The sequence below is a fragment of the Argiope bruennichi genome, chromosome 10 (assembly GCF_947563725.1).
Source record: "Argiope bruennichi chromosome 10, qqArgBrue1.1, whole genome shotgun sequence".
Taxonomy (NCBI): domain Eukaryota; kingdom Metazoa; phylum Arthropoda; class Arachnida; order Araneae; family Araneidae; genus Argiope; species Argiope bruennichi.
In genome coordinates, this window is record NC_079160.1 from 81,980,332 (window position 1) to 81,995,328 (window position 14,997).

The 14,997-nt window shown below is 31.2% G+C and overlaps 1 protein-coding gene across 1 annotated transcript; it reads right to left on the bottom strand.

Moving 5' to 3' along the window:
- Positions 1–734: 734 nt before the first annotated feature.
- LOC129988955 (uncharacterized) lies at positions 735–14,757 on the bottom strand. Its single transcript, XM_056097249.1, has 3 exons — positions 14,452–14,757; positions 13,040–13,186; positions 735–2,262 (listed from the first exon to the last, which is right to left on the bottom strand). Exons 1-3 carry the CDS (start codon positions 14,650–14,652, stop codon positions 1,645–1,647), a joined length of 966 nt encoding a protein of 321 aa, XP_055953224.1. The 5' UTR covers positions 14,653–14,757; the 3' UTR covers positions 735–1,644.
- Positions 14,758–14,997: the final 240 nt, after the last annotated feature.

Consider the following 14,997-nt stretch of genomic DNA (forward strand, 5'->3'; position numbering starts at 1 on the left):
TTAATTATTTTTACTTTCACATTAAAGTTTAGTTAAACACAAATGAGAGAATTATGCCAAATTCAAGATAAAGAAATAATTAACTCATGGAACAATGCAGAGAAAGCTACACATATTCCTTAAAATGAAAAACAATCAATATTCCTAATGAATCACAAATAATAATAAAAACAAAATTTGTTTGTGTAGTGTGTCAAAATATTTTTTTTGTTGATTAAGATTGAAATTTTACTTTCTTACAGTCATCACCTGACTTTTTTCTTGAGAACAAAACTCTTCTAAGATATTTAATAAATTTAGAAATATATCTGATACTTGGCACTATATTTTATGAGCAGTGCTCATAAGTTTAGGCTGAAGAATGAATTCAATTTTGTATTATTTCAAATGAAGTGACTCTGAAATTTAAAATTGCAAAATGGCGATTAAGCTGAAAACAATTAAAGTAACATATCATAGTTTAAAATTTCAAATACCTTGCATGAACAGTAAAAAAAAGAAAAAAAAAAAGACATGTAAAATATAGATTTAAATTAGGATGGATTTTTTTCCTGGCACACTTTTTTCTAAAGATAGCTATTAATAAATTAATCAAAAATATCTTTAAATTGTATTCATACATTTGGTATTTTTATTATCACTGAAAATATATTTATAAACAATTTTTTCGAAGCATATCAAATTATTCAAATTTTTTAAAATATAATCACTTGTTACAAACATGAAACAAAAGTTTTCAGTTTTTCGATGGTCAAATACTTACAAAATAAATACATCTGGAGTATTGTATCTAAAAAGCCATTCAAACATAATATTTACATTGGATTGAGACAGTATTAAATATAATATAAAAATTTTCAGCTTAAATGCTTTTAAAACATCATATTGAATACATTGTTTTAAAATCTGTATCTTGCTTAAATATCATTTATATGAAATCGCAGACTGTAATGCATAAATTATAACCTGAACAAAAATGGTGCATATATAAATGATACCTTCAAGATTTTAAGAAAGTATCTTGCAATTTTTGTTTGCACTGGAAAGAGATCAACATTCAAGTAATATCCAATACAACAGTTTATCATATTAGAAATTTTTCTGAATATTAATTAATGGTACAAGAAAAAAATTATTACTACAAACTTGCTTTAAAAAAAATTACAAAATTCTTTCTTGAGCTGGTAACAATTTTTTTCAACTATAATTTATATGAATTACTTTATTCTAATGAAAATTATTTCATACATTTTGATTCTATATAACTAAAGGTATACATGGATGCCTTTTTTTTTTTTTTTTTAAACTAAGGTTTATTTTATTCTAAAATTAATTGGAGTAATTTTCATATGATTCAATTGATGGCAGTATTTCTCAATTCTTATTGATTTATAAGTAGATTATATTTTTCCTAAACAACATACATTTGAAGGACACTTTTTTATTGTTCTTTCACTCACCTTTAACATTCATTAAAATGCATATATCAAATTAATTAAAGTACAAGAAATAAAAAACATAATGCAACTTTCAGTCAATGCTTATGAATAAATTCAGAATCATTATATTCATAAAACAATTTTCAATGTAGAGAATTTAGAAATGTGAAGCTCATCATATAATATACCTATAAAGATATTTATATTAGTGAGAATTGCTGAAAAACAATATTAAGGTGCCTATAATAATTAAGCTACTTAACAAACTAATGTTCAATGAAGTATGATAGTTCAGTTTTGAACTAATATTATCTTCTAATTGAAAAAGTAGTTTTTTAGTTTGAATATCGCCATAAAATTTATTCTCAGCATCACAGTTCTGAAGAATATTATCATTAAACAATGATTTCATGGTGTTGATATTTTCTTGGAGAATTTCTTGTTGAATTTTCATCTCTGACAGTAAATCTTCAGTTCCTCTAGGAACTTCGTTGAGGATTGCTTGTGAACTAGTGGATGGTTCAGTATTCAGTTTAAGAATTGCATTTTGTAAATTTGTAACCTGATTTGAAATATCACCAGCAAATATTTTAATATCTTTTCGATGTCTCCAATTGTTAATACTTGATCCGATCAAGCCTAGAAGTCCTCCAACAACTCCAGTTATAAGAGATAAATATTTATTCTTTTCTCTGTAAGTTCTTTCATGATCCTGGCTGTTATTGATAGCTAAAGCTAAAGTTGTTTGTAGCTCTCTTTCTGTTTGATCAGATAAAGTGAATTCATTTTGTAGACGCTTTTGCTCTTTTATAAGTTCATGAACCTGGAAGAAGAAGGAAAAAAAAAAAAAAAGAAATTTTATATAATATATATATATAATTTGATTTTTCCTATCAGAATAAAATCATAAAGTGCATTATTTATGAAAAGATGTGATCTTGTTGTAATAAAGAAAACTATTTTAATAAAGAAAACTAAAATCTGACAAAGTATGTTACTCAATTTATTAAAAATTAACTTTTAAATTAATGAGTTACTTCTTTTGTATCCCAAAATGAATAAATAATTTTACTTACTTTTTGCATCTCAAAATGAATAAATCATAATTTTAGCTTTTTTATTTTCTTTTGGATGATGAAAGATGTGTGCAAATGTTTAAATTCTGTAAATTGCTGTTTTATATTCTTTTTTCAAAAAAAAAAAAAAAACCTGAAGTTTAGTTTTAATTTATGCTCTTGTAGCGGATTGTTATGAGCGAGGATAAAACCTGGGACCTTGTGGTTCGCAGCCGAGTAACAAGACCACTAGACAAAAGCAATTACTCGTGTTTCGTAGCTGTTAACTGGCTTATAAGCTTTTCACCACAGTACTCTCACTCCAGAGAGTCGGAGGTGAGTAATGGCTGTTGAATGGTAATGTATTAGCTGTTGAGCTAATGTGCTGTATCCATTATAGTGTTAAACAGAGACTGAAGTGATAAAAGCAGGCCTGAAACATATTTTATCCTGTCGCGTATTGTAGTACTTTCACTTTTTGAAAGTAGTAACATGTAAAAAATCAGAGTCAAAATAAAAGGACAGAACGAAATTGCTCTTAATTTAGATGCCTGATTATTTTACTTTTTAAAAGCTTATTAGGAGAAAGGGAAACAGTTTGGTTCTGTAAATCTCAACATTTCGTGACCTCGGTACGTGATTTATAAAAATAAGCAAGAAAAATACAGGTCAGACAATTTATTTATCCTTTATACTCTGTTTCACCCTAACTTGGCAGTATTGTAAAAGGTAGAAAATGTGACGCTCCGCGTTGGGAAAGAGTTCCCCATCAATTCTGACTTTAAAATAGTTAAAATGCGCAGAAATTTATCAAATAATATTATAAATTACAGAAATCCTTTTTTATCAATATGTATTTAAAATTATTCTCAAGTTAGAAGTGCTTATATGTTAAGTATTTTGTAAATAAAGCGAACGAATAAAACTAAAAGATTGACATAATGAATCCCACTTTGGCTAGAACCGGTCTTCAAGGTCAATATTTGGCGCGCTTTTCTTTTACGTCTCCGCCAACTCAACTTCATTCAGTTCGCAACCATTATCATCTTCCGTACTTTTTTATTCCCGCTTTTTTAGCAGCTGATATTTTTGATACTATTAATCGCATTAGTAGTTATTAGTTTTGTTTAGTGAATATTTATTCGATTCGTCATTTCTATTAACTTCTAAAATGTTTGAAAAAGAGAAAGTGTTTTCACCGACTACGCTGTGCACACCTTCAAGAAGAGTGAAACCAACAAAAAGTGCAACATGTAAAAACATATTAAATGTTTATTCTCGACTCCGAGAAAACCCTTAAGATTCTATCAATCAAATCGTTGATAAAGTTTCGCATCTTACAGATGTTTCGCAATGAACAGTTTTCCTTTTGAAAAAAGAAATAAAGGCATCCTTTAAGTACCCCTAGAAAGAAGCGACCAGGCTCAGTAGATAAACATTCAGGTCTTGTAAAATATGATGATTTTACATTATTCTGTATTTGACTAAAAATCCATGCATTTTTTTCGCTGAAATGAGATCCCAACATTAGATAAAGTTTTAAAAGATGTGAACGATGATACAGATATCTTTTCGAAAAACATTAGCCGAACTACGTTTTACAGAATATTGAAAAATATATTGTTTTCTTTTGAGAAACGGTGAAACGAAAGGAAATAACTTTAATGATTTATTAAAATAATGTGTCAATAATATTGAAAAAATAATGAAAATAAGGAAACAATTAATTCTCCGATAAAGTGATAATATGATAAAGTAAATAAATATTTACTATTTGGCGAAAAATTTGCGAGATAAAGTTTCGCCAGCGATCTGCATTTCTAGTAACATTGTACTTTAAAGTAACCCTGTTCCCCTGACGACGACTGCGATTCGGCATGCCTAGAATATACACTACTGCCAAGTTAGGGTGAAACAGAGTATAATAACGAATGCTTTGAGCGTTCAAAATCAGATGATCTATTACATTTTGCTTTTGTGTTTTGTCTAAGTTTATAGAAATGGAAACCTATTAAAACCTATTCATCTCCTTTAAGGAGATGAAAACCTATTAGAGCATCTTTTACGAGAATATGTAATGGAATTAAACTTGAAATAGATAAAGAAAACCCGGACGAAGAATTTGTAAGATCAAAGTTGACAACTTTAGAACGTTTATCGGAAGAACTTCGTTCTTATGATATTCAAATTTTAGATTCAGAATATTCTTCTGAAGAGCAGTTTAACAGAGAGTGGGAAAGCGTCGAAGAATACAAAGAAAAATTAGATTTAATTAAAGTTGAAATGTTCTTTTCCCGCCAAATTGCGCAATCCGTCGCCAGTATGTCTCCAAACTTAAACAATCGAAAACTCAAGCTGCCTGAAATAGCATTAAAACAATTCGGTGGGGACATTAAGGATTGGTTGCCATTTTGGGGGGAAATTCCAACGAATTCATGAGGATAAAGAAATTCAGAACGAAGATAAATTTCACTACTTGATCTAAGCTACTAAACATGGTACTAGACGACGTGACATTGTAAATAGCTTCCCGGCAACCATGGGAATCATCACAAAGTAATAGAAAGCTTGAAAAATAGATTCGGACGGGAAGAGCTTTTAGTGGAATTTTATATCCGAGAATTGTTAAGTCTAATTATTAAAAATGTAACCGAGGAAAGAAAAAAGTGCAGTGTGTCCGAGCTGAACGACAAATTAGAATCCTATTTGCCTTCGTTGGAATCAATTGGAATGACAAGCGACAAATACTCTGCCATGTTATTTCCATTCGTTGAATCGTTTATTCCTGAAGAGTTATTAAGAGTTTGGTCGAGAAATCATGCATCAAGAATTACAGAAGAAAATACTTATTCAGAAAAATTAAAAAAATTATTGTTATTTTAAAGAAATGAAGTTGAGGGAGAGCAGAGAATTTAAATTTCATTTTGGAGCACGAAACGAAGTTAGAAGGGATAAAAGGTTCCAAAATGAAGATCCCGTGCCTATTGCGAATGAATTATTCTCAGGCCATAAGAAAACCATTAACCTTGGGTAAAAGAACTCTTGCATTTTTTTGTGAGAAACAAAATGAAAGCCAAAATTGTTTTGTGGCTCAAAAAATGACTTTAACTCAAAAGAATGATGAAATTAAGAAGAGAAATGGATGTTTCATCTGCCTAAAAATTGGACATAAGGCCAAGCAATGTAGGTCAACTGTTCGATGCTTAATATGCTTAAGAAGACATTGGGCTGTTATGTGTTCAGACTTGCAAACATGTAAAAAGAAAGATGATGATATAATTAAGGAGGAGGATGCACAAAAGGTATCTTTAGCAAGTACCAGTTTTAGTTATCCAGATGAATCTTGAAACTTTATTAGTGAATATCTAATTTAATGAAAGGCAGAAAACGGTAAAGGCATCATTGACACTGGGTCACAGCGTTCATATATATTAAAAGGAACGGCTGAAGAAATTGGGTGCCATTCAAATGGAACAGAAACTTTGATTCATGCTCTTTTTGGAGGAGCCACAACAAAGAGAGAAACCCACAAACGTTATGAAGTGTCTCTTAGTAGCCTATATGGCAATTATTCTAGAAGATTAAACCTTTTGGAACAATTGAAGATTTGCGAACCAGTGACCAGTTTGCATCCCGGACCATGGATAAAAGAAATGAAACAAAAAGGTATCACTCTCTCTGATAAAGGAAGAAAAGATTTGAAAATAGAAATCCTTATTGGAGCAGACGTCGCAGGGGCATAATTATTGGGGAAAGTTCACAAATTAGAAAACGGATTGGATGCTGTGGAATCTTTGCTCGGATGGACAGTTATGGGTAGAATAAATTATTACACTTCAGAAAGTAATGTGTCCATGTCCTCCCTGATAACGTCCATTTTGGTTCACAGTCGCGACATAGAAAACTTGTGGAAACTAGAGGCATTGGGAATTACAGATTCCAAAGAAAATAGAAGTAATGTCGAATTACAAGAAGCAGTATGGGAACATTTTCACAAGACTCTAAAAAGGACAGAGGACAGATATGAAGTCTCTTTACCATGGATCAATGAGAAAGACAAATTACCCAGTAACGGAGAAGTAGCGAAAAAAAATGACTAATTTTGACGACAAAGAAACTCATGTTGAAAGATAAAACAGAAGCTTACAATGCAGTGTTCGAAGAATGGGTAAAATCCGGAATAATCGAAGAAGTACCAGAAGAGGAGAAAAGTGTGCACAGCCATTACCTTCCATACAGGCCAATATTCAAAGAGAACTCTACAACATCCATAAGACCCGTTTTTGACGCTTTGTATAAGCAGAAAAGGTGAAAATTTAATTGAATTAATACCAAGCTTGCTTCTTGATTTTAGACGAGGAAACATAGGAATTATTTCAGATATCGAAAAAGCTTTTATTCAGATATCTATTAAAAAATGATCGTGATTTTCTGAGATTCATGTGGTGGAAAAACTCTGAACAAAAGGAAATAAGAGAATTTCGACACTGCAGAGTAGTTTTTGGGCTAAAATGCAGCCCATTTTTATTAGGTGCAGTGATTAATTCGCATTTGGATCAGTGTGATATTTCTCTAAAAGAAACAGCTTCAAAATTGAAATCTTCATTTTATGTTGATAACTGTATCACCTCAGTCAATTCGAATGAAGAAGCAGAAGATTTTATTACAAAGTCAACTCGATTGATGGCAAGTGGTAACTTCGATTTGAGAGGGTGGGAGCAGACAGAGAAGAGCAATGCGAAATCGACAATACGTGAACCACTAAAAGTTCTTGGTCTTATGTGGGATAAGTTTGAAGATTCACTGTTTTGTGACATACCTAATGTCGACTTAGATGACATCATAGTGACAAGACGAAACGTGTTATCAATTGCACAGAGAATCTTCGATCCAATCGGTTTTAGCTGTCCTTTCATGCTTCGACCAAAGGTATACTTGCAAAATAGTTGGGAAACTAAATTAAGCTGGGATGCAGAGCTGCCTGAGGAAATCAAAAGAAAATTCTTGAAATGGGTTAAGGAATTGCGCTTGTTAGCATCAGCAAAGATTCCTAGGCAAATTACTCAGACCGATGGGCAGTCTTTAAGCCTCCATACATTTTCTGATGCTTCACAAGGATCTTATGCGAGTGTAGTATTTTTAAGAAGCCAAAAATGAGATGAAGTCAAAACGACATTATTGCAAGTTAAAGCCAGAGTAGCTCCGTTGAAGAAAACAACTATACCAAGACTTGAATTTCTTGCTTGTCTTATTGGAGCGAGATTGGCTTCATTCATTAAGAAGAACCTCAAGGTCGAAATTTCAAAAGAGTATTACTGGACCGACTCTTCAACAGCACCCTTCTGGATAAAAAATGTAGAAGCTTGGGGAACGTTTGTGAATAACAGAGTTTCAGAAATTAGGAACCTGGCAGACTTTAGAAACTGGCACCATATACCTGGTACAGAAAATCCAGCCGACATACCATCATGAGGATGCTCAGTGAAGAAACTTATTGAATCCAGATGGTGGGAGGGGCCTCATTGGCTGGCATTGTCCGAAGAAGAATGGCCTCATTCTGCGCCAATCGATGACAAAGTGGAGGCTAACAAAGAAAACCGTAGAGAAGTAATGACGTCATTAAGTCATGTTGATGATTTTTCTTCACAAGTCTTCAATTACTTTTCAAAATACTAAGAATGATGGGTTGGATACACAGATTTATAGGAAAAGACAAAAGAAGGAAGAGAAGACGGCGAGTTAAAGGTCAATGAGCTAAAAATGGCAGAAAAATCTATCGTAAAGATTATTCAAGACATTTACGTGTTAAGACCAGATTAACTAAAAAAAAAGGACCATCACAATTTTATTTTCCCCATTTTGCTTCCGAAGAAGCATACAGTTGTGGAGAAGTTGACACTTCATAAACATATATCTTTGTCTCATGCCGGAATACATATATTAACCTCCAAACTTCGAGAAACATATTGGATTATCAAAAGCAGATCAACTATCCGAGGAGCTTTATCTCGATGCGTTAGATGCAGAAGGCATGAAGTCAAAGGACCGCAGACAGTGCCAGCTACTCTGCCCGAAAATAGAGTTAGAGATGCTAAAATTTTCGAAATTACGGGAGTAGATTTAGCCGGCCCACTAGTTTTGAAGAACAAGAGTAAAGCCTGGATCATACTTTTCACCTGTGCGGTTTTCAGAGTGGTTCATTTGGAACTGATTTTGACCATCTCTACTCAGGGATTTTTACTTGGATTTAGAAGATTTTTTTGCGCGTAGAGGGCGGCCATCAATAGTTTACAGCAACAATGGTAGTAATTTTGTCGTATCCAACAATCTCTTTGAGTCAATTGATTGGAATATCGTTGAAAGGGAAGCTGCCATACTTAAGATAGACTGAAAGTTTAGTCCACCAGCAACACCATGGTGGGGCTGTTTTTGGGAACGACTTGTGCAAATGATTAAGAAATTTTACGTCGTATCTTGGGCCAGGCGTCTTTAAACTACGAAGAGTTAATGAGTGTGTTGTGCGACTGCGAATCAACTGTGAATTCCAGACCTCTTACTTATGTGACAGAGGACTCTGACGATCTCATTCCTTTGACACCGTCCTTGTTTTCAGGTGAAATTACAGTGTTTGGTGTACCTGACTTGGATCACCTAGATCGAATTGATTTCAACAAGAGACTAGGACATCTTCAAAGTGTGCGAGAACTTCTGAGAAGAAGGATTAGATTGCAATATCTCAGCTTATTGGTTGAACGTGCATCAACAATGTTAATTTCCAGACAGATTAAAATTGTGGATATAGTTCTCGTCGAGTGTGACAACAAGCAGAAAGTGCTATGGCCTCTAGCCAAAGTGACTGAGATATATCCAGGAAAAGAAAGCAATATTCGTGTTGTTCGTGTCAAAACCGCTTCCGAAGAATTAGTTCGATCAATAAAGAAAATATTCCCCCTCGAAATACCTTCATCTATGGAGTCAGGTGAGAAAAATGAAACTGAAACATTTGAAAAGGAAAATCTGAATCACCGATGAACGATTCTGTTACAGAGTTGTCCCAGAAGTTCAGAACTATGAAGACTAGATCTGGAAGACAAATTAAACTCCGATCTAGATTTATTACTTGAACTCTAATTAAGTAACTTTAAAGTTTTAATACTAATAATTGAATTTTTAACTATTAAACTTTATATAGCTTCATAATTGTTTTATTAGTGTTTTGATTAATTTATGTTTCATTAATCAAAAGGTGGGAGGATTGTTAAACAGAGACTGAACTGATAAAAGCAGGCCTGAAACATATCTTATCCTGTCGCGTATTGTAGTACTTTCACTTTTTGAAAGTGGCAACATGTAAAAAATCAGAGTCAAAATAAAAGGATAAAACGAAGTTGCTCTCAATTTAGATGTTATCATTTTACTTTTTAAAAGCTTTATTAGGAGAAAGGGAAACAGTTTGTTTCTGCAAATCTCAACAAGTAGCGCCAAGCGTTATGGCGAGCGTGTGTGGGTGAGTGGTTGCTGTTGCGTCAAGTGAGCCTGAAGACTTTGTGTTGCTGCGTCAAGCGAGTCTAACGACTTTGTGTTGCTGCGTCAAGTGAGTCTGACGACTTTGGGTTGCTGCGTCAAGTGAGTCTGACGACTTTGGGTTGCTGTGGGTAGATGGCGCCACAACAGTTGTGCGAAGATTGAAAGTTCATCGTTCGTGGTCACCAATGTGGCAGATTGGTATGAGCGATGATAGAATCTGGGATCTTGTGGTTCGCAGCCGAGTAACAAGACCTCAAGGCAAAAACAATTGCCCGTGTTTCGTAGCTGTTAACTGGCTTATAAGCTTTCACCAGAGTAAATAATAAATACATCAGTACTGTGGTGAAAAGCTTATAAGCCAGTTAAGAGCTACAAAACAAGAGCGATTACTTTTGTCTTGTGGTCTTGTTACTCGGCTGCGAACCACAACGTTTAAGGTTCTATCTTCGCTCATACCAATTCCCCCACGTTGGTGACCTCGGACGATGAACTTTCAACCTTCGTACAGCTGTTGTGGCGTCATCTATACACAGCAATCCAAAATCGTCAGATTCACTTGACGCAGCAACAGAAAGTTGTCAGTCTCAGTTGACGCAGCAACACAAAGCCGTCAGACTCACTTGGCGCAACAGCAACCACTCACGCACACACGCTCGCCATAATATTTGGCGCTACTCAAATGAGTGCAAGCACATTAGACTCAACAACCGTATCGTTCGTCTCGCCTCCAACGCACTGGAGGGAGAGTACTGTGGTGAAAGCTTATAAGCCAGTTAACAGCTACGAAACACGTGCAATTGTTTTTGTCTTGTGGTCTTGCTACTCGGCTGCGAACCACAAGGTCCCAGGTTCTATCCTCGCTTATCACAATTCACTACATTCTACAGAATATTTTTTATGCACATAAAGGCTTTTCATTCAACCGTTCAAGTACTGAGTTAGAAGAGAAAGTATGCATATAATTAAGTATTTGTAAAATAAAAAAGTAGGAAGAGAATGGTTCACAGAATGTAAAGAATTTTCATATGTTGTCTAGATATATGATAATAAATTAATTTTGAAACCTATATTAGCAGAATCTAATTAAGTGCTTCCTCCAGCTCAGAAAAGATATTTTACCACTGCCATGAGTTATATAAAATTCTAAAGTTTGTCTCTTACTAACTTTATATAAAAATCTGGAATTAATTATAAATTCTAAAATTAAAAAATAAATTTATATATTCCAAAAATGCTATATTTATTCTGTAACCTTCCCTAATAAAAAAATTGTGAATAATAAAGAGCCCACAGTTGAAAAAAAAATCTTAAAAATCTGCTTTTGATACAGAATTTAACTATTACTGTATTGTAATCATCACTAATTAACACAAAAAAAATAATAAAAAAAAAAGAAAGAAAGAAAGAAAGAAAAAGGAAAAAGAACCCTGAAAAATAAAATCTGAGTACTTGAAATATTGTTATAAATAGCCGAAATCCAATACCATATAGAACACACTTTTTCACGAAATCTTCATGAACATGCATTCAAGAGCATATGCCGGAAAAAAACCCCTCCATTCCTTCCTTCATGAACATGAAATTATTTATAATTCAAAGCAAAGAGAAACTTATCAGTAAATACTTGAGATTAATTTTCAAACATAATAATGACGTAATCTCTTGAATATATGACATTTAAAGTAGTTTTCCAATATTTTTATGTATGCAAGTATACTTTACCCTCCCCTGAAATAAGACAGAATTATCCATTATTTTCACAAAAATTAGTATAATATTTGTAAAATGAATGTGAAAAAAACATTTTCGCCTCAATAAATTATAAAACCAATAATATTTAAACAGTAGTTAGTCACTTTGCATACCAGAATATTTTTCTATAATTACATATTCTACACTAAAGGAACTGCTTTTATTTACATAAATTATCTTTACAAAAGATTAATGTTTTTAAAGTTCTGAGAATCCATGAAATCTTTTAAAGTATTAAAATTTTTTTAGAAAATGATGCAAAAACTAATAGTTGATTTGCCAATTCCTTAAAGACAAATAATGTTTCCAATAGTAAAAAACACTCTAATTGATGCAAAGAATTAAATATTTTTTGTTAGAACCAATAAATGAATATCTGAAAAAAATATATAAAATTTAAATTTTAAAACAGATTAATAATGTTCTTAGTCATATATTACAAAATATTTTTGACAATAACATTTTAAATAATGATAATAAATCCACATTTCTGGCTGCCTTGAGATAGACCCACCAGTCAATAACCAATATTGAAAATTTTTATTGATTGGCCTAAAATAATCAAATTTAAAGCTTCAAAACTTGATCAGTGTTGTCCATAAAATTATGAAACTTCTTAATTTAAAATTTTAAAATATTTTACTGAACATGACTAAAGAGACCAGGGGATTGTATAACAATTTAGATTTTCTAAATTCTCTATTCTTACATGCATTGATTCAAACAATATAAAATGCAATTATTTATGACATTTGGACTATTTTTAAATCTGAAAATAAAATCTGTTATCTCCACTAGTTTAGAAATTAATAATTGGGTTTTAACTAGAGAGGAACAATTGTATATATAAAATTCATCCATCTCAAACAATCTCAAGTTTCAAAGAAAAATTTATGGCTCAACTTGTACAATAATGCTGAAATTTGTCATAACTATAATCATGCTGTATCTGATGACTAAACAAAAACATTATGATCACCATTTTAAAATGCTAGTTGTAAAAGTTATGCATATCACTTTTGAATGACAAATCCTAGAGAAGGGCCCATTTGAACTATATCTAATATCAAAATAGGGTATATTCTGAATTAAGAATACAATAGATAAGAAACGGATGCTTTAATATTTTGAAGATGCTTGTAAAACTTATCAGGAATAAAAGACAGATGACCAAACTAAACAATGAAAGTTATACTGTTTTATCTTTTAAAGTGATTAAATTCTTTTACTATACATGTATTTATTTATATATATATATAAATTTACCTGAGTAGCTACTGATATATACATATTATCACCTAAAGACATTTTGTGAAGAATATCATTCATTTCTTGTAGTTTTTTCTGAACTCTGAATATTTCATCTTGGACTTGTCTTCGTCTTTCTTGAGTTGCTTGAACTTGGTTTTGAACCTACAAAAAAAAAAAAAAAAAAAAAAAAAAATCAAATGGCATTAAAATTTTTAAAATATATATAAATAAAAAAATCTAATTTGTAAAAATTGTCTTACAAATTTAATATTCTATTTTAACAAATTAAAGAAATTTAAACTTAATTATTTTATGTTGTCTTATATCATCAATTTCACATTTTGAATTTCAAATATTTAAGATTCATAGTTTCTTAATACTATCATGAACAGCATCATAGTAACAAGTGATGGGATTAAAAGGGTTTCTTATGCATGCTGATTTCAATATTTTAATAAGAATTATTCAGAAAATTGAGAGCTCTGTGTTAGAAATTCATAAAAAAATTCTAGGATATTATAGGAATTTCCTAGGATTTATATAGAGAAGAGTTTCAAGCTAGATGATTCAAAGTAACAGTGATTTTTGTCCAGAAATGGTATAATTATATCAATAATTTCTAAAATGTAAGGCGATATGCATATTTATGAGCTGAAGAATTTATAACTAGATAATTTGTTCTTTTCTGAAAAAATTCTTTAATTTACATAAATTAAAATGTTTTCCAGTAAAAATCTAATAATTTTTCTCATAATTTACTTATTATCTTTTTTGCAATTTAAAAAACTTGTAAATTTACAATAAGACAAATAAATAATATATGCCCTTTAATATTCTTATTAGCATACGACTGTTCCTATTATGCAGATAGTAAGTTAATGAAAAGGTCTTAGACATTAGACTTTAAAAATAAAAAAGTTAACACAGATTTAATAAAAAGATTCTTTCCTCATTTTATAACTTTTTCACATTTTTATCAAATTTATTTGATTCCTTTTAAAATAAATTTAAAACATTTCTTAAAAAATATATATAAATTTTAACATTCAAATAAATAATCATAAAAACTAACAATAGACAGAACAAAATAAATTCTTCAAAACAATTTCTTTGATTTTTCTAAACAAATTTTTTTTAAATTATTTAAAAGCAAATTTTTAAATAAAAAGAAACTAACACTTCTCTTTAGTCTAGTAGGATACATTTTATAAAAAAAATGCTTATATATCAAAAAACGGGGTGAATCGCATATTTTATCTCCTGCACTCTGATTGAAACTGACAGCAGTAATATATTCACTATTTCGAAGAAGAAGAATTAGGAGAGGGAGAAAAGAAAATCAAAGCAATGAAAATGTTTTGTAAACTGTAAATAAACGAATTAAAAATTATTATTTTGAATATATATAAACTTCCTACAGAACTCACTTCTAAAACCCTTTGTTGTAGTTCTGATAACTTAGTTATACCGAATAAATCTTCATATTTTCTTAACCAAAATTGCATCTTTTCTTCCCAATGCTCTTTTTTCACTAATTGGATGTTGTGAAAGTAAAGACAAGAAGTGTGAATGTTTCTTTCGTGAAAGCATCTCACGCATCTTGCACCGACTCTTAAAGTTTTAAACATTACTAGTATTTTTAAAATAATTACTTCAAATCGTTATACGGTTTATGAACAACAGGTTAAAAAGATGTTTACTAGCAGACAACTGACGGAACTCCACAATCGAAACATGTGTTTGTAAGTGGAAATAGAAGTGTTTTACAGAAAATGGAAAATGAAATATTTATTTTTCATCATATTTCTATTTGAGAAAGATTTTGAAACAATATTTATTCAAATTTAATTCATTGATTTCTACTAATATAGAATCGATAATTTTTCCATTGAAGTTGCTTCTCTGTGGCAATCTAGCTAACATTTCGAAATAATATATATATATTTATATAGTTGGCAATTACGCTAAACAAA